General features: G+C 42.7%; 1 protein-coding gene across 1 annotated transcript; it reads left to right on the top strand.

Moving 5' to 3' along the window:
* Positions 1-477: 477 nt before the first annotated feature.
* On the top strand, positions 478-2,019 carry LOC101603503 (sperm motility kinase 4A-like). Its single transcript, XM_004659233.2, has one exon. It carries the CDS (start codon positions 478-480, stop codon positions 2,017-2,019), a length of 1,542 nt encoding a protein of 513 aa, XP_004659290.2.
* The last annotated feature ends 18,615 nt before the right edge of the window (positions 2,020-20,634 follow it).

The raw sequence follows: 20,634 nt of genomic DNA, 5'->3' as shown, positions 1-20,634 counted from the left end.
TGAGTAGTGTGCTCAAAGTGGTGTTAGAGAAGAGAGAGCATGGGGTTAGGTGCTGACTGCCTTTTCACACCCATCTTTTGTATTTAAGGGAGGAATTGGATAGCTTGATAGTGGATAGAATGAGCTCCTTAGAGAGTAAAGATCTACTACAGACTTGCAGACTTAGAAACAAAAGGTCACACAGGAACTGAAATTATAAACAGGTAAACATGAAGTCTAAATGATCAGCTGAAAGAAAACCTTTGGAGGCCAACTGCTTGTATTCAGTTTGATGATCATCATTAATGAGGGTAGAAACTGTCCTAGAGATCACAACGTGCGATGAACATCCACAGTCGTGCCCCGCCGTGACTGGTGCGCGCCCTTCTGTGACCTCACCTGCAGCCACGGTGACAGGTGCAGAAGGCTCTGCCCACGCGCCCTCCGGAGCTGACTGCGCCCAGCGCGCTGCCAGGGGCGCATTGCCGGATCCCTGCGATGGGCACGAGGCCGAGTAAGGCGCTGCGGCGCTGGTACGAGAGCCACGAGGAGAGCAGCCGCGAGCGAGCGGCCCTGAGAGCGCACTACGAGCTGCTGGGCGTCCTCTCCCAGGGGGGCCGCGCGGAGGTCAGGCTGGCCCGCCACCGCGCCACGGGCACGAAGGTGGCGGTGAAGGCCGTGCGGAGGGCGGGGAGCTGGTCGCAGCGCTTCATCTCCACCGAGGTGGACATCCTGAAGAGCCTGGACCACCCGAACGTGATCAAGCTCTACGAGGTGGTCCAGACGCGCGCGTGCGTGTACCTCGTCATGGAGCTGGCGGGCGGCGGGGAGCTGCTGAAGCACCTGGAGAAGGCCGGGCGCCTGGGCGAGCGGGAGGCCTGCGCCCTCTTCGTGCAGATCGCGCGGGGCCTGCGGCACTGCCACGCGAGCGGCGTGGTGCACGGCGACCTGAAGCCCGGCAACATCCTGCTGGACGCGCGCGGCAACGTCAAGCTGTCCGACTTCGGCGTGGGCTCGCGCTTCGCCGCGGGACAGAAGGTGGCGGCCGGCTGGTGCACCGCGGACTACCGCGCGCCCGAGCTCTTCCTGCGCCGCCGCTACGACGGGCCCAAGGCCGACATCTGGAGCCTGGGCGTCATCCTGTTCCTCATGGTCACCGGCAGCCAGCCCTTCGAGGCCCACAGCCTGCAGAGCCTGCAGAAGAAGATCGTGGCGGGCAGGTACACCTTGCCGCCCCACCTCCCTGTGGACCTGGAGAACATCCTGCGCCAGCTGCTGCGCGTGGACCCGGCCGAGAGGCCCGCCCTGGACGACATCCTGCAGCACCCCTGGATCAGCCGCTGCTCGGGGGCCCAGGCGCCCCGGCTCAGCGCGCCCGGGGACAAGAAGCTCAACTTCAGAATACTGCAGAGGATGAGCAAAATGGGCTACAACCCGCTCCACACCCACCGCTCCCTGATAAAGAACGCTTTTAACAGCGCCATGGCCACGTACCTGATCCTACAGTGCCAGGCCCAGGAGCAAGAAGTCCACAAGCGGTTTGAACCCGCAGACGCCAAAACTTTGCCGCAGTCCGCTCCCTGTGCTACCTTTCCTCTCCCCCGAAAACTGAGAGTTGGCGACCCTGGCGTTTCCCCTCTGCTGTTGCCTCATAGTGATCAGCAAGCTGAGCCCAAGAACACCAGGAGAGCCACCTTGCCGGCCATTCCAGTCTACAGCCAGGAGCAGACACATTCTCTGAAGGCAGCTCGCTTCAGCATTCCCTTCTTTTCCCTGAAGATGCGCACTGCCAGCGTGGCCCCCCAGAGGGGTGCCTCCAGAGCCACTAGACTGAAGGCCAAGCCCAGAGAAGACTCCCTGGGATCCTCAGAGGCAGAGCAACCCCGCCACAGAGAGCAGGGGGTCCTTGAAAGTTTCCGGAGATGGAGGCGAGCGCCTAGGAGATGTGTTAACTTCTTTTGGGGATTAGGTTGCTTCCAGCCCAATACCACAGCTCCGCTGGCTCCCAGTCCAGTTGCTCCTAGAAGACGAAGCAAATGAAGAACTAAGTAGGTGACACACTTGCTTTTCATTCCCGGATCCTAACTGCACAAGAGTGGGGTGGAACGTAGTGTGTGGACACACCTACACATTGCAGGATGACAAAGACATGTCACTTCACACATCCCTAACTTCACAAAGAGAATGCCATAAATCTCAGCTGGAATCTAAGAGAAAAAAACGAATGAGAAATGTAGAGTAGGTATTAGTTACTAGATGTTGGGAGTAGGAGAGGCGAGAGGAAGACCAAGCTGGTGACTTTGGTGAAAGGGCAGTTTCACATAAACAGATGGGAATCACAATGGGGACCTATTGCCCAACAGGCTCACCATAGTCTCTAACATGTTATTTACATTACAGAGTTATTAAGAAAGTCTTTCTTTTGTCTCTGATTTTGCAAGGGAGACCCACAGGTCTCTGAGCTAGGCTTCTGGTGCCATTGTGTGGTGCAGTGGCCATGCCATGCAAGAACTCTGTTTGTTGTGTGCCCTGTGCTTACAGCTACATCAACCCGGTGCATGAGGGGTGACTTCATGTCAGCTGCTGCTTCTACATATGGATTCCAGTGAAAGGGGTTTGTAATATATTCCACGGATTTATGAAGGGATGCCTGATGTTACCAAGTGACAGGAAACACCACCTGCGCATGAGGGAAGCCTGAAAGTCTTTATCCTTCTATGATTGTCTTTTATGCCCATTCCCACATATTTTCGCATATTAAAATTATTAAAAATACATGTTAATAATTTCTCATATTCATACATAAAATTGTCACATGTTCTTTTCTTAAAAATCTCTTAATGATATTATCCTGAAGGATGGTTCCAGATATTACGCTCTAGCCTTCTTGCTTGCCAATGAGTTGTGCACATCTAATTAGAAAAATGGGTAGGACTGTATTGCTGAATCAATTAGCATAAGGGAAATGTTACTTCAGAGACTTATCTGGTTATCTCCCAATAGCAACAGATGATTTAAGCTGCTTCTGATGGGGCCAGGCACTAAGCTACCTTCCACCCAGAAATGTAAACGTCTGTCTTCCTTAGCCTATGATTACCTCATGGGCATTTCCAAAGACATCTGTAGGATGAGAGGTCCTATAGCCCTGTCCTCATTAACCCAGATGTCCCCAGAGGTTCTCAAATATCTGATGAAGTCCTATCAAACAGATCATGTTGGAAGTCAGAAGAGTGGCAAGAGTGTCTACCCAGCATGACTAGGGGTCATTTTCTTATGCTACTGAGTTCTCTAACTGCATCATACAAGAAGTATGCTCTCTCTACAATGACATTCTAATGAGCCTCTGAGAGTCCTAATGTAGGCATGGTTCCTTCTACTAATAACCCAAGTCTCCTGATTTGCTAAGCAGTGAGCCTGGTATGTGGCAGACAGAGGGAGAAAGTGTGGCAAGAGAAGTAGCCTAGAGGAACAGAGGGGAAGGTAAGAAGGAAGCTTTTCCAAGGTAAGCTCCAGGGTCCAAGTTGATATGTTTTCTAGTTCATGGCAAGAGTTTGTTTCAAAATGTCTTCATAAATCTTCACTCTGGTTATAGAAGACATTGTCAAGGTCCAGGTAGGTTTCCTGTACATTAGCATAGCCAGTTCTACTGTGGACTCTGTCTGGCATACAGTGGTCCTGCCTGCCACTCATATTTCCAGAAAGTGTTTAGAACCACAGGAAGCTTAAACTTACAGGCTGCATGCAGATAGAGTGAGAGGCACCTCCTTCCCCACTGCTCATGTTCCTCATTTATAAGACCATATTCCCCAGCAATGGTCTTCATAAGATCCACCTCTGGCTTTATGTACCTCACAGCAAGTCCCATTTCATCAGTGGACTTGCAGTGTCCCTCTGTACCAGTTCTGTCAAGTGTTACACTTCCTTTCTTCTTCTGCCTCACATGGCACCATCACCCATCCTGTCCCTGCAACTTCTGTTTCCTCCCTGGCTCTTGTGAAGACACCCATTCCACTGGATTTCCATGCACTATCAGGAATGCCTCCCAACAGAACTGGCAGTCCAGCTGGATAGATGAGGCAGGTCCTCACTACAGAACAGGCCCTGCTGTCACAGATCTGAAGGCAGGAAGCTCACAGCAGCTCTTTGCTGCTCCCATGTCATGCTGTATCTTTTTTGCATGAGCATATTGCACATTGATCATGCTTCCTTGCAGCTACACTCTTATTTTCCTTATGTTACACTGAGGGCCCTGCAGTGCTGACATGGAATAGTGTGTTTATAAGTTTATAAGTTTATAATAACCATTAGTGGCATTGGTCAAGAAGTTAGAATGAGGGCTGATTTTTGTTGTTGTTGTTGTTGTTGTTGAAGGGTGGAGGGGACTTCATGTTGCTTGATTATATAGAAATAGAGCTAGGGAGAACACTGTATCCTAGATTCCATTTGGGCTTCCAAATTATCATTTAGAAATATACTTTCAAAACAGATGTTGTTATCTATAGGGAGATGGTGGTAGATGCTGAGGTGACTCAAAACTCATCAAAGCAAAAAATTGAGGATGCAGAGAGCTCAACACTAAAAGAGTCTTATAACACACCCTCCAAGGCCTATTGAACATTATAGAAGGGCTGGTTCATAAGCAGGAAGAACCAGCATGCCTCAGTTGGAGACTGGAGACACACCAAAGAATCATTCCAACTGAGAGAGCCAGAGATATGAATTTATTGAACAAAGTCCCATCTGCAGTCTTGGTGTGAGCCAGTCCTTGTTTCCAAAACAGCCACACTGTGCTTTGTGTCTCTGCCTCCAGACCATCTCTCCTCCCATAATTAGGCTATAGATGAAGGAGGCCTTCTCTCCCATCCTGAGCTTCAGATCTTGGCTGGATGTGGCTGTGTCTCCCTCTTTCTGTCCTTGCTAATCCAAGCGTGGTTTCACAGGATGGTTTTTGGGTTTTGTCTTCAACACAGGATCTACTTGAAGAAACAGCAAGGAGGGTCAATTCTCCTTCCATGAGAATGGCTCGGGGAACTAGTGATGGAGAGATAAGCTGAGAGTTCCACCCCAGGAGGAGGAAAATACCAGAAATCTCTGAGAGAGGACATGTATCTCAGACTGGGCTCTGAGGAGGAAATGGGAGAGAAGGGGTAGAGCATGAGAAAATAGAGTAAAAGGGGCTCAATATGCAAGGGAGAAGAGGGAGAGTAGAAAGATGTAGGAGGAAAATGTAGGAGACAGAGGTAAGATAAGACATGGAGAAATAAGAACATGAGGTCATATGCAGGGGAATGGAGGAGGAAGGGTACAGACAGGGTAAGACAGCCCAAGGTAGCTTTGGAAAGGGAAGTAAGCTGGCACACCTGCAGCTGAAGGACCAGCAGGAGGAAGTGCTATATTCACAGCAGAAGATGAAAGGGTCAAAAACACATTTTATCCAGGAGATGTGATGTACACCTACAATCCCATCACTCTGGAAGCAAAGCAGAATCATAGGCTCCAGGCTACATGGTGAGGCCCTGTCTCAAAAAAAAAATAAAAATAAAAATAAAAAATAAACCTCCTCCAGGACATAGTGGTAGATAAGACCTAAAAATTTCATCAGAGCAGAAAATCAAGGCTGCTGAGAGCTCTACGCTCAAGGTTTCTCATAGCACATCCACCAAGGCTCAGAGAACATTGTAGAAGAGAGAGCAGAGCATTCTGAGGCATTGTCGCCCCACCCACAAAGATGGAATGATATATTTATGACCCCACAGTGAATACTTTTAACCACAGTAAGGAGGGCCCTCAGTGGTATGGGGTAGGAGAAAGGTAACTTAAGAGTATGAACCAATGGAAATATGACCAATATATAATATCTTTTATATAGGAAAGTTGCCAAGAACAAAAATCCCACAAACACAAACACATTATATACTCTAATGCTTCAGTGCTTAGGTGGTCATTGCCATCACTGACCATCTTCATCACATCTGAAAGGCAGAGTTCATGGGCTGTGTATACTGTACTGTTTTTGAACAACTCGCTCCTCAAAGTAGGCAATGTGTACACATCTTCAGCCACCCAGAAGAGTGTCAGTCCCACTGCACACTCACCAACTGCACTTCTGTCACTAGTCTGAGTTGCTAGCTGATGTGTAATGTTTTAATGCCCAGATCATATGCAATTCCCATGGAAGTTCTCATTATGAGGTACAGGGCTGCAGAATTCTTCACATAGGTTCCCGTGTGATAATTGAACTACCATAGATTCCTTGTATCCACAGTATTTTTAAAAATATTTTCTTTTTTTTTTTGTTTTTGATTTATTTATTTGAGAGCGACAGATAGATAGATAGAGAATGGGCGCGCCAGGGCCTCCAGCCACTGTAAAGGAACTCCAGATGCGTGTGCCCCTTGTGCATCTGGCTAACACAGGTCCTGGAGAATCAAGCCTCGAACTGGGGTCCTTAGGCTTGACAGGCAAGTGCTTAACCACCAAGCCATCTCTCCAGCCCTCTTTTTTCTTATTTATTTGAAAGAGAGAGAGAAAATGGACACATCGGGGCCTGCAGGCACTGGAAACAAACTGGTTAATGTGGGTCGTAGAGAATCAAACCTGCATCCTCTGATTTGCAAGCAAATGTCTTAACCACTAAGCCATCTCTTCAGACCTGTGTCTGTAGTATTGCCTTGAGCTAAATGCAGGAGTTGAGGTCACCACGCTTGAACCTGTTTGAATTCACACAGTGTAGAGTCTCCATGGCCCTATTACACCCATTCTGAACTTTGTGGGTATTAATACTTTAGTTATTGTGGGTTTGAGAGGAAAAGGAAAGAAGGAAAAACTCCATAGGACATGTAGTATTAAGATGATATGATAAAATAAAGGAAGAAACATGAGTAGAAGGGTAAACTGTAGGAGGGAAAATAAAAGTCACTGAAGGAAGAGGTGATTTTAGCTCTAAGTAGATGCAGGAGAAAAAGTGAGGGTGTGCTCTCAGATAATAAGGAATAGTCCTGTCTCTCAGGAGGCTGAAACTCACAGTCTCTGCAAACCAGACCAGACCATGTTCTTTGGGAGAGGAAAATATAGAGAGAAAGAGTAAAGAAAAGAAGAAAAGTTAACAAAACAAACAGCACACACAAGTCTAAAAGCATAGAACAAATACACATGCCAACAGCCTAACATATTTTATAATAATAAACAAAATAAAGGAAGCAATAGAATATAAGAGTATGTTGATTCCAAGCTGCCCTGGCCTACTAATATGACATTGTGTGTTAAAAACAGGGCATGAGTAGAGGGAGAAATGTCTGGGTAGAGATACCAGGTTGGGAAATTGGCTTAACTATTGGCTCTCAGCTATATTTCCTCAGCTCCTGGATGCTGTCTTCTCAGCTAACAATTCTCTTCCTCTGGGATGGGGGAGCCTTATGTTCTACAGTCAGACCACTGGTGGGCTCTGAAAGGCCCAGATGTGAGGCCTAGTGGAACTTCCTGAGCATAGCTAAAGTTTGGCGACCTGTCTCTGGCCAGCTAGGACGACTCAGCAAGAGCCTAATGGCTTCTGGCCTGCCACCTCCGCATGGCAATTGTAATTACCATTTCAATAGTTAAAGTTTACTATTGGCCCTTACCTCTTCCTCCATACTAAAATCCCTGCCTTCGTCCCCAACAGGATATAGGCAACTGCTCAGAGTAATAAAGCGAGTTTTTTCTGCAAGTTCCTGCATCGAAAAGACTCCCGACTCTGTGTGGTTTTTCTCTGGTGGCCAGGAGAGATCTGGGGTGTCCGATGTTCATCATCCTCCTCAACCCCTAGGGAGGAACCAGCAGGCCTGGTCCTTCCCTCAGCACTACCTACCTGACCAGGAAGGAGCCCCGCAGACCATGACATGGAGATCCACTGAAAACTTCCCTTTCTTTGAAGCTGATCCATGGGTGTGGGTCATTGGATATATCCCTTCTCTTATATTGCAGTCTGACCATTCCTTAGTGACTTTCTCCCTGGCCTCCACTGAGACTAGGGTAGGGTGATGTCATGTGCTGGAAGTATCTTAATTTCAAATTTCCAAGCCCTCTGCCTGGTGCTTGGGTGTGCTCCCATAGATCCTTGGAGACCTCTCAGCTTTAGAAGTGCCTTGCCAGTGGCAAAGGCATGGGAGCTCCTAAGATGTTTCCTCTGCATTCTGGAGCTCAAGCTATATTCAGGACCCCTCTAGATATGCCAGGTTTAGTGAAAGATCTTACAGAGATTTCTGCATGGCTGGCTGTTGCTGTTTTGTTTTGTTTTCTAACATTCTACTTCAGTTTTTCTCTTTGGAAATTGAAGCTGTCCCTAGTCTTCCACCTAAGCTAAAAGTCCTCTATCTACTTAAAAAAAAAAAAAAATAAGTGATTTGCTAAGAATTCCACAGCTATCAATGCATACTCTCTTGATTCATCAGATTTTCTTATAATGCATATACCTAAAGATAAGAGAAAACAACCATGGATGTCAAAAGGGTTATTTTCAATCTAGAAAATATATATGGATGACTTTGACCAAGGGTCAATTAATTCAGAAGATTTCTTTTTAGTGAAAACAATGGTAAATGTCTCCTAATGAGCCAGGACATCCTTAAATAAGTCCTGAGGCCAAAAATATATTTGTACAGCTTTTAATGGCACACGATGGCCCTGGCTACCCCCAGGACAAATTTATAAAGGTACACTTTAGAAGGCTATTATATGAAATATGGTGTCAAAGTTATTTTCCTGATAACTTTGCTAATATTTCATCTGCTTAACAAACCATTCAGAAACAGATTCAGACCATGCCAGACACTACTGTGCCATTCAATGAACAGTTCTGGAAGAAAATCTCAGCCACCTCATTCTCAGATTGTCCCAAGGCAATCCAACTTCATCAACCTGGGTTTTCTTGAATGCTTCCCAAGGCCTTCAAGTCCACAAGAAGGACAACCCTTAAGGTGAGCAGTTTGCTGTGGGATCACTTTTCATTAATGCCTTACTTTTATTCTTTTTCCTCAACATTCTCTTCCAAGACTATCTTCCTGCATTTCATCAATACATTTGGGATCCTTGAGAATAGTTCCCCTCTCTGGGAGAGACTCTCTAACTGCCACAAACAATTTTGTATCCCATTCATCAGGAAATAGTTCACAATCTGATGTTATCACCCCTGTTCTCTAATAGCATTTAGTGTGCTTCTCATGAAAGGGGAATATGAGGGGGGTAGAGTTAAGACTGACTGGACCCTTGAAGGTAAAAAGGGCAGGAAAGTTTGCACTTTCTAGAAATTCTAGATTATCTGACTTTTTATCTCATTTATTTATCTATTTTAAAGCAACAGACAGAGAAAAAGAGGCAGGTAGAGAGAGAGAGAATGGGTGTGCCAGGGCCTCCAGCCACTGCAAACAAACTCCAGACACATGTGCCCCTTGTGCATCTGGATAATGTGGGTCCTGGGAAATCGAGCCTCGAACCAGGGTCCTTAGGCTTCACAGGCAAGCGCTTAACCACTAAGCCATCTCTCTGGCCCTGTCTTTTTAATCTCTTGCCGAGTTCTCCCAGACTTGCTTTTCCACAAACAACCAGGACCCCTCCTGGGAGAGAAGTCTTTTATAGGATTTAAACATTGCGGCTGGTTAAATTCAACCCTGGGAACTTGGTGCCAGGGCTAACCTCTCCCTGAGATAGTCTCTATCCCTAACCAACCATCTGGCCCTCTGGTTCACCTGAGCCAGAAAACAGCTCAGCACCCTAAGGTTAAACATGCATTTGCAAGGGGAGGGCAGAATGTCTGATCACTTGGGAACTTCCAGCTGTTGGCGAGTTTTTCCCTCAGCTCCCCACATGGCAGGAACTCCTTGAACTTTCTCTTCTCTTTCCAGGCTTTTTTCCCCAGGCCCTCCACATGGGATCTCTAAACACATGTGTGCCTTTCCTTGGCTCTATTTCCCTCAAAATAAATATAATAAGTTAATGATTATGACAGCAATTTCATAATATTAAACCCCAAGGGTAGTGCCATCCTTCTCAATATGGAATTCTGTGGAGCTATGCACATTTAGGAAGCCAGATGTGCCCTGGCTTCATAAATATTAAAGATGCCAGACCAACTCACAGATTTCTTGATCACTTAGAACCCTCATATGAAATATCTCCTCTAATATCAGTATACAAATACCCCAAATAAATGTAGCATTGGGTTGAAATGGAGAGATTGGCAATAAAACAAGAAAGGCAAAATATGGTTTTTAAGGCCTCAGTATTAACTGAAAGCCATACTTGTCATGGAAACTCAAGAGGATTTTGAGTACTCCTTCCACATTAACAAAGATAGATGATGTGCCACATGTGCAGGCTTTAACTGCAAAGTGACCCTTTAAGCAATTAGCAGGTCAGACAGCACAGAGAGCATCTACTCCCTCATCCTGACTTCCTCCTTCACTTTGACATTGGGTCCTCCAGGAGGACGTCATCTTCGCAGAAGGAACTTGGACTCATATAAAGGCTGCAAAACTTGGATGAGCAATGTCCTCTGTCATTTTAGGGAGTGACATTAAAACAGTGAAATCTAAACACCAATCATCTCAAACAACACACTCTAGTTGGGGGTGGGGGGCAGGGTCATTGCCAGATTGTGGCACAAACCTTAATGTGTTTTAGTGTTTTGATTGTACCATTGTCCAGAGTCCCACAGCAACTCTGAAAGGCTGTCCCCACACCAGTGTGGGAAGGAATGTCTCTGGGGCAGCACTTCAGACTCATACCAGAACATTCTGAGGGTAAAGTTATGCTTATGTGACTTGGTGAAGGAAACCTGGTCAGCTGCATGGGAACTGCAATATACCTCATTCTCAGTGTGAGATGTCCCTCATGTTCATTGCCAGTGCAGTGCTGAGAATTCCAGAATGGTTGAGTTGTTATAAACTGGACTCATTGTTGATGCAAGACAGCTTTGTATTTGAGAGAAGCCCAAGACAAATCTTATGTAAACCCACACTCCCCTGTCCTGGGAATGGCCTCAGCTTTCAGGAAGATGCTAAATTATTAGCCCAACTTTACATTTTCAGGTGGAATCAGATGCCAATGACACTCTTCTGAAAAGCAACACTTTCTTTTTTTTTTTTCTAAATTTTTTTGTTCATTATTATTTGTTTGAGAGTAATAGAGAGAGAGAAAGAGGGAGAGAGAGAGAGAGAGAGAGGCAGAGAATGGGCGCGCCAGGGCTTCCAGCCACTGCAAACGAACTCCAGATGCCTGTGCCCCCTTGTGCATCTGGCTAACATGGGTCCTGGGGAACCGAGTTCGAACCGGGGTCCTTAGGCTTCACAGGCAAGCCCGTAACTGCTTAGCAATCTCTCCAGCCCGAAGGCAACACTTTCTTATGGCTTTTTTTTTTTTTCATTGTCAATGCTAAGCATTAGTTTGTTTTGCATTTAATGTTTCTTTCCTGAAATTGTCTTTTAAGTTGGCTACCTCCACAAATTTCATGCTAAATATTGGATGAGGTTAATGTACTATTCCAGGTTATGTCCAGAGCAAATGGAGGGATTAGTGACCCCAATTAACACATGACATGTCACATATTGAAAAGCAATAAACACTCACAACCAGGCTGTACAGAACAGACAGTGTTCACATCCAGGAAACACATGAGAGATACTCGTGTGAAATTACCAACTAATGAGGGAACACGGGCTCCCACTCTGACCACTTTCCTTGTCAATTGGAATTAGTCAAATCACCTGTTGCTTATAAAATATATTACTTTCCCAGGACTGCCATAAAAATTTATTACAGACTGGGATAGTTTAAACAACAAAATTAATTTTTTCACAATTCTAGAGGCTATAAGTTCAAGGTCAAGTTTATCGATCTGTGTCTTCATATGACCTTCCTTCTGTGGCTTGTGTGTCAATATTACCTCATCCATTCCTTTGTATAGACCCAAAGGACTCTTGAGTCTCATCACAAGTATAGCTTCACAACCATGTTTGTTGCTGCACAATTCACCAAAACTGAAGATGAAGCAAAACTGGATGTTCATCAGCAAATGAATGGGTAAATAAAAGGGGTGTATTGGGCAAGACAGCAGTTAAGGCACTTGCCTGAAAAATGTAAGGACCCAAGTTCAACTCCCCAGATCCCACATAAGCCAGATGTACAAGGTCCTACATGTACATAAGGTCATGTATGCACACAGGATGGCACACACATCTGGAATTCAAATGCAGAGGCTAGAGTCACTAGCATGCCAATTCTCCCCTCCCCATAAAAATAAATGAATAAATAAGGGTGGTGTGCATGTACAAATGAAATTGCATTCAGAAAGGGAAATGAAGTCATACCACTTGTGGAAACATAAATCAAACTAGAAATCAATTATATACATATATATGTATACACACACACATGTGTGTGTGTGTGTGTGTGTGTGTGTGTGTGTGTGTAACATGAAACTGGAAGTAGAAAGAATCAAAGAGTAAAATATATCTTAAGTGGGGAAAAGAAGAAAAAGGATAACAATACATATAACATGAAAGCACGACAGGGGACAATCAAAATAGGGAGCAGAAGAACAGAAAAGGGGAATGTGGAGGATAATTAACAAAAATAAAGTATATGTAGAAATACTATAATGAAATCCATTATTTTGTATGCTCATTTAAAAATCCTAATATAGCAATGCCAGACATAGAAGATTAAGACAACCCTAGTAATTTTGCTTTATTAGTTATGTACATAGAGTATATACACATAGTATTTACAGTCATGTTAGTACCATCATTAGCCTCCTCCCTGCCCTCCCCCCTCCTCAGGGACCCTCCTCATTGGAGAATAACATTGTGGGGTTAGCCATCAGTTATGGGTAAGAGGCAATGTGTGGAATAAACCAACGTGTGGCTCTAACATTCTATCCACCCCCTCTTCCACGAATTTGGGTTTATTTTAGGTCTGCTTCAGTGATGAGGTCTTGGGAGCCTCTGTGTTTCTGGATATCTGGTTTAGTAGGAGTTAAGTGTTCTCTGTGTCTATCTCCTTCACCCTTGTGCTGGTACCAGGTTCACCAAGAAAGCAGCACTCTTGCTTATTTACCCAATTATTCTTAGTTTCAGCTGGGGCCCTTTTGAGGTATGATGGGCTGGTTCTTCCCTTATGATCTGCATCCATCTGTAAAAAACAAGCAAATTCTCCAAGAGAGTAAAGTTAGTGCCAGATAAATGGGATAACCATTTTTTTTAGAGAAAGAATTTAACAGATGTAGACCCTCTTGTGGCCCACAATTGGTGGGAGCTTGATAATGGAGAGAGGGCTCATTTTTTGATATGGTTCTGACTTGCTTTCCAAGTCCAGCTATGGGTTCTATTCCACTGAGTAGATCAGTTAGCCAAATAAAGAGCAGTTGGTTTCTCGCCATGGCTGTGTGCCAATATTGCACTTGTGTGAGCATCATGTCAGGTTGTTTGCTGTTGAGTAGCTTAGACCACAAGTTGCTTGGACAGATGTTGGTCATATTTCCCCAATCGCTCATGTAGTACCTTCTGGCACTAGATGACTTAACTGTTTGAGGAATGAATCTCTTCCAGGTTCCAGCCAGGTCACTCCATGTTCCTTTCCATCAGCATATGATGTCTTCATCAGTAGGGTCTTACCACTAACCTTTGATGGGTCATCAAATACTCTGACAGAAATCTGTCTTCTTTTGGGAAACCTTGTAGGTCTCTCTGATCAACAGCTCATTGTGGATGGTAGATACATCCTGGTACTGGAAGTTACAAAGAAAAGAAGGAAGAAAAAGATAGGTAATATGAAAGAGATAGAAGAGAGAGAAGAAGGAGGGAGAGAGCGAGAGAGAAACCGGAAAAGATTAAGGTCAGTCTTCATCATACCCTCTCCAAGGCCTTGTGATTACAGGTGTTCCCTCTAAGGACCTGATGAAGGTTCAACCATTTAGTCTGTCTTTTAAGATGTAGAATTTTATGGTACCAATACCATTTGGGTCCAGTTTTGTGTCTCCCACCCCACACTTACCCTCCCCTACCGCCCCACCCACCCTATTGTCCACTCCTCAAGATGCTTATTAGGTATGTCAACATCTCAGGTAGATAGCCCTAATAATTTTAGTTCAACTTAACTATCACTTTAAAGTTTAAAGACCCTCTCTAAATATATAGCTACATTATGAGATTCAGCATGTGAATTTGAGAGCACACACAACTCTTTTAAAAATGTTTATTTAGGGCTGTAGAGATGGCTTAGCGGTTAAGCACTTGCCTATGAAGCCTAAGGACCCCGGTTTGAGGCTCGATTCCCCAGGACCCATATTAGCCAGATGCACAAGGGGGCGAATGCTTCTGGAGTTCGTCTGCAGTGGCTGGAGGCCCTGGTGCGCCCATTCTCTCTCTCTCTCTCTCTGTCTCTCTCTCTCTCTCTCTCTCTCTCTCTCTCTTGCTCTCAAACAAATAAATAAAAAAATAAAAAATAAAAATTTATTTATTTACTGGAGCTGGAGTTATGGCTTAGTGGTTAAGCAATACCTATGAAGCCTAAGGACCCACATAAGCCAGATGCACAAGTTGGCGCATGCATCTGGAGTTCAATTGCAGTGGTTGGAGGCCCTGGAAGGACCATTCTCTCTTTATCTATTTGCCTCTTTCTCTGTGTGTCTTTCACTCTCAAATAAATAAACACAAAGGAAAAACATTTTAAAATATTTAAAATATTTATTTATTTATTTATGGGAAAGAAACAGAGGCAGAGAGAAGAGAATGTGTGAGTATGGTTGTGTCATGGCCTTCTGCCACTGCAAACAAACTCCAGATGCATGCATAGTTTTTCCTTATGCCTTTACATGGCTATTTGGGAATCAAACACAGACCATCAAGTTGTACAAGCAAGCACTCTAATAGTGAGAGCACACGCTTCTGACATAACATGGAAGAAGAGTAAAAATAAGGGGAAAAAAGCAGTTTTAGAGAAACCATTTTTCTGATTTACTATATCAATATCTATATCTATATCTATATCTATATCTATATCTATCTATCTATCTATCTATATATATATATATATATATATATGTCTTAAATTCAAATATATATTTATGGAGTAAATGTAAAAGACAAAGAAAAATATGTCCTTTCTATATTTTAAACTCAGAACATAGTTGCCTGAAGATTAAAATTGGTATAGAGAAATGAGCCTCATTTCTGTAGGTCACAGAAGAAGCTAAAGAACCTATTATGAAAACATCACATAGCCTTAATAACAAGAGAGTTCTGGCATTCAATTCATGTAATATCAATGTTCCTAGGCCCTGGCTTTAAGAAAATATTATAAAGATATTAAGGTTCCCATTATTCAGTGTAGGCTGAGCAAAGCTAAAAAATACTGCCTTTTCCCAAAAACTAATCCATAGGCTGATAGATTCCCTTTATTCAAGACATAATAAATCCCTGCTGACTCAAACACCAGAGAGAAGGTTGAGCAGGTTGCATTGGAGCCAGGGGCAGGCAAGCCCCTCATAATGTTCTTCCCCAGTGTATGATTTACATCAGAACTGCAAAGAAAAAGACAACCTTTCCTTGAGCCACATGCTTTCCTTGAGCTCTTCATGCTCTTGCTTTCATCATGAGTCTTGCTAACACTCTATCCATGGGTAAAATCCCAATATACACCATTTTAGAAATATTTTCACTTATTTATTTGAATGAAAGAGAAAGATAAGGGTAGAGTATGGGCATGCTAGGGCCTCCTGCTTCAGCAAATGGACTCCAGATGTATGTGCTACTTTGTGCATTTGACTTCATGTGCGCACTGGGGAATTTAACCTGGGCTCCCAGACTTTGCAAGCAAATTCCTTTAACCACTGAGAAATCTTCCTAACCTCCCCCCCTTTAAAATGCCCTGAAATTCCTCATATGCAATACACTCAACAGTTATGAATAGGTATTCAGTGTCATGGATAATTGGTTTATTCTACCTTCATTCCTGGGCTATAAGCCACAGGACTACAGGGACCATGTATGTTTCATGTACTTCTATGAAGTGCATGAACTTAGAAAACTCTGTGATCAAATGGAGTACCAGCCACTCATGTTCCAGGAGAGTGTCTTAATAAGGTCTATTAGAGAAATTAGAGATGGCATTCTTTCCCTTCAGCTACCCAAACAAACCAACTCAACTAAACCATGCTACAAACACATTAATATGTTCAGTAGTGCATTAACACTACATTTACATGTACAGGTATACTTAAAAATAATAAAAACCTTACATTCTATTTTCTAGTATTTTTTTTTCTCTATGGATGTTATACCCATCACCACTTGGCCTCTCTGAGATTCCATTTCCTTACTCATAAAAATGAAGATAGTGTTAATCAAACTGACCTCACAGAGCTGCTGGGATGTTAAATGTGGTTCAATTGTAGACAACTTCTTAGCAGGTGACTGAAGGCATACAATAAACACTTTTGTGTCCCAGTTCCTGCTATAAATGTGCCATTATTTATTTGTATATCTCCTTAGCAACTACCTATATTGCAAGATTTAGACCACCCTTCTCTCATGTTTGAAGCCAGGTACCAGTATCTGGTCCATAGACATCTTTCAGCATGCACAAGTTGCTCATGCAAATGTCTACCATTCCAGAAAGGAGTGTGTTGCACTCAGGTTTGCATTGCTGGCAGAAATCACCTAACCAAGAGCAGCTCGTGTGAAAAAGGGTTTATTTTGGCTTACAGACTCGAGGGGAAGGTCTATGATGGCAAGAGAAAATGATGGCATGAGCAGAGGGTGGACATCACTCCCTAGCCAACATCAGGTGGCCAACAGCAATAGGAGAGTGTGCCAAACATTGGCAAGCGGAAACAGACAATAACACCCATAAGCCCGCCCCCAACAATGCACTGCCTCCAAGAGACATCAATTCCAAAATCTCCATCAGTTGGGAACCTAGCATCCAGAACACCTAAGTTTATGGGTGGTGGGGGAGACACCTGTATCAAACCACCACAGGGTGCAAGGATCCATAGAGGAGGAGCTTGCTGGCACTGGTTTGGAGGTTGGAAGACAGTGCTCGCTCAGCTGGCTTGCACATCAGTGGTGGAAGTTTCACTTGGGCTGCAAAGCACTGATCAACATGATAACTCAGAGAGCTGGCAGTCGCTGCAGACTCCAGGTCCAGATAATTGTGCTGCAGCCAAACTCCAAGTCTGACCAAAGGCAGAGAACACTTTTGATTCTGGTCCCTTCCTGTGGTGACTCATTCAGTCTTTTCCAAAAAATTCTACATGGACAGAAAGTAGCCAAGTGGTAATTTCTTTGTACACCACAACAAAAACACCTTGCCACTGAAATATTGGCATTGAGAGCAAATAAAGATAAAAATCTGTAAGGCATCTGTCTCACTTTTTATAATCTTCCAACTATTCCGCCTTTCTAAAAATGATAAACCCAAAAGTAGTAGCTTGGCCTCATAGTGCTTTTATAACATTAAGTTTCTAAAATTATTATTACTATCTCTAAGAGTAAAAAAAAAAAATTTGTAATAGCATGGGTATGGTTGATTAAAAACTGAAAGTGTCAAAATAGCTAATAGAGAGGATATTGGATGTTTCCAATGCAGACAAGTGATGTATGTCAGGGGTGATGGATACAACACTTACCCTGACAACCATGACACTGTGTACATGTTTTGGAATGACACACTGTGCTTCAGATACATACAATTACTCTGTCAACTTAGAAAAATGTTAATAAAAAACCTTTTAAGAAAGAGAACATGCTTTTAACCTGGAAGAAATGTTTGAAATGTTACAGTTCAATCAGTCTTACACAGAAAACATTTTTTTCCCTGTTACTTCTTTTTAGAATCCCATGTATTTGGCAATCATTAAGAAAATTTTATTGAAATGAAAATTTTGGAAAATATGCCTGACCTTAAATATTCTAGAAGAATATGTCAGTCTACAAAGAAGCACAGACAAAAAATAATTTATCCATCCATCCAATCAATGGCCTATGTCTTAACTCCTTGAAATTACTTCATTGACATATGGCTGGAGAAAAATTCAAAACTGGCCTGGTCAGCCTACACTGGGCTCTCAAAACCCACCTCGTCATCATCCTTTGCTTCCGTTGATCTTCCTCATTCATGTTTACAATAGCCTCCTTGCTCTTCTGCCTCATTCTCAAATCTGGTTATATACATCCCTGCCTCTTAAACTGTAGATCATAATCCCATATGGGGTCATATAACAATAGGTGTGGGTTATGAAATATTTAACAACAGTAAAAGGAATGAAAAAATGACTAAAATATAATTCAAAATCAAATGCACAATGAAGATAAGGTGTTCCTGGAAGCTCTCATCTGAGCTGCATCATGTGACATTGCTTAAAACACCTCCCCTCAGATTCCAGACTGATATATATTATGATGACATATTTTTACCAGGTGTACAAAGCTTACTGCTTTTATAGTAGTTCAATCGTTTAATTCTAGAAAACAGTCTCAACACCTTCCTATTGACATTCCTCAGAATGTATTAAAGTATAATTTAGGATTGTATTGTATGAGCATGTTTGATTTTAAAAATTGATGTTTGAGTTACTGACCAATTTCCTTAATTTATTAAAATAATTTTGGGGGCTGGAGAGATGGCTCAGCAGTAAATGCTCTTGCCTGCAAAGCCATAAGGACCTGAGTTTGAATCCCCCAAACCCACATGATGACAAACTGTACACAGTGGCACATGCATCTGTAGTTTGTTTTCAGTAGCTAGAGGCCTTGGCATGCCAATTCTCTCTCTCTCATAAGCAAATTAATAAAAAAAATACAAAGAATTTTTAAGCTGGGTGTGGTAGCACACACCTTTAATCCCAGAACTTGGGAAACATAGGTAGGAGGGTCACCGTGAATTTGAGGCCACCCTGAGAGTACATAGTGAATTCCAGGTCAGCCTGGACTACGGCAAAACCCTACCTCAAGAAAATCATATGACCCAGCTATAGCACTCCTAAGCATATATCCTAAGGACTCATCTCATTTCCTTAGAAGTACGTGCTCAACCATGTTATTGCTGCTCAATTTATAATAGCTGGGAAATGGAACCAGCCTAGATGTCCCTCAACTGATGAGTGGATAATGAAGATGTGGCACATTTATACAATGGAGTTCTACTCAGCGGTAAAGAAAAATGAAGTTATGAAATTTGCAGAAAAATGGATGGATCTGGAAAGGATTATACTAAGTGAGGTAACCCAGGCCCAGAAAGCCAAGCGCCACATGTTCTTCCTCATATGTGGATCCTAGCTACAGATGATTGGGCTTCTGCGTGAGAAGGAAAATACTTAGTAACAGAGGCCAGTAAGTTAAAAAGCAGATATAAAGGGAAGAGAAAGGAAGGGAGGAGAATACTTAATAGGTTGGTATTGTATATATGTAAGCACAATGATTAAGATGGGGAGGTAATATGATAAAGAATGGAATTTCAAAGGGGAAATTGTGGGGAGGGGAGGTATTACCATGGGGTATTTTTTATAATTATGGAAAATGTTAATAAAAATTGTGAAAATAAATAAATAAATATAAACAGGAAAAAAAGAAAAACATAAAACAAAACAACAACAAAATTGGCTTGGGCCAGGCGTGGTGGCGCACTCCTTAAACCCAGCACTCAGGAGGCAGAGGTAGGAGGATCGCTGTGAGTTCCAGGCCAACCTGAGACTACATAGTGAATTCCAGGTCAGCCTGGGCCAGAGTGAGACCCTACCTCAAAAAACAAACAAACAAAAAATTGGCTTGGGATTAGGGCAGAATTTCCAACAATATTTAAAATGTCTCTAAGCATATGCCTGTCACTTTGTACAATGTGTTTATGTGATGTGGTATTGTCAAAATTGATGAATATAAGATCTGTATAATAATTAATTCTGAAAAAAAGTGTTTTGAAGATGTTCTACATCAAAAAGTGTCAAATATTCAGCCAAGATTTAATTCTATATGTAAGTAAAAAACACACCCAAGTCATTAGAAGGCAAATTTTCTTTCATCTTTCATAAATGGTAGAAATATGTGTATATCAAGTAAATGTTTTAAAATAAGTTTCTTTTATGATATATTATTAGTAAATATTTTATTTGTATACCTTTTTTTTATACCCACATACCCAGAATTATGAATAAAAAAAGGTTAAGAAGCCCTGATAAATAGACTTTAACTTGGGAAAGACATCTTTGTTTCTACTTTCTGTACAGGGAGAATGGAACTGTTGTTTAGTCAAACAAGGTTTTATAATTATTGGAATATATTTTATGATGCACCACTCTAAAACAAAACACAGTATATGGACATTTCAAAAGGATTTCCTGATTTATTCTTCTTAAGACAAACTAAACAGCTAAACTTGCTTCTTTGAGATTTAATATCTGATGGATTTTCTTAGGAAGAGGAAATGTTATGAAATGTTTCTCAATAACTTCCATTGTCTTGTAGTTTTACTTTTACATTTATGTTAATTTTATATCTTTTTATGATGATTTGCTGTATTATGGTACATTGCACTTAACTCAATAAAAGTGATTCACCAAAAATCAAGGATATAAGCAATTGTCAATAAGATAAAACTATGTAAGCTAAGGACTTAATTATTGGGAAA

The sequence above is a fragment of the Jaculus jaculus genome, chromosome 1 (assembly GCF_020740685.1).
Source record: "Jaculus jaculus isolate mJacJac1 chromosome 1, mJacJac1.mat.Y.cur, whole genome shotgun sequence".
Taxonomy (NCBI): domain Eukaryota; kingdom Metazoa; phylum Chordata; class Mammalia; order Rodentia; family Dipodidae; genus Jaculus; species Jaculus jaculus.
The sequence above is the reverse complement of the archived record's forward strand: the minus strand, read 5'-3'. Positions and strand labels throughout refer to the sequence as shown.

Coding starts and splice junctions, on each gene's coding strand:
- LOC101603503 (XM_004659233.2), top strand. CDS start 478: ATGGGCACGAGGCCGAGTAAGGCGCTGCGGCGCTGGTACGAGAGCCAC.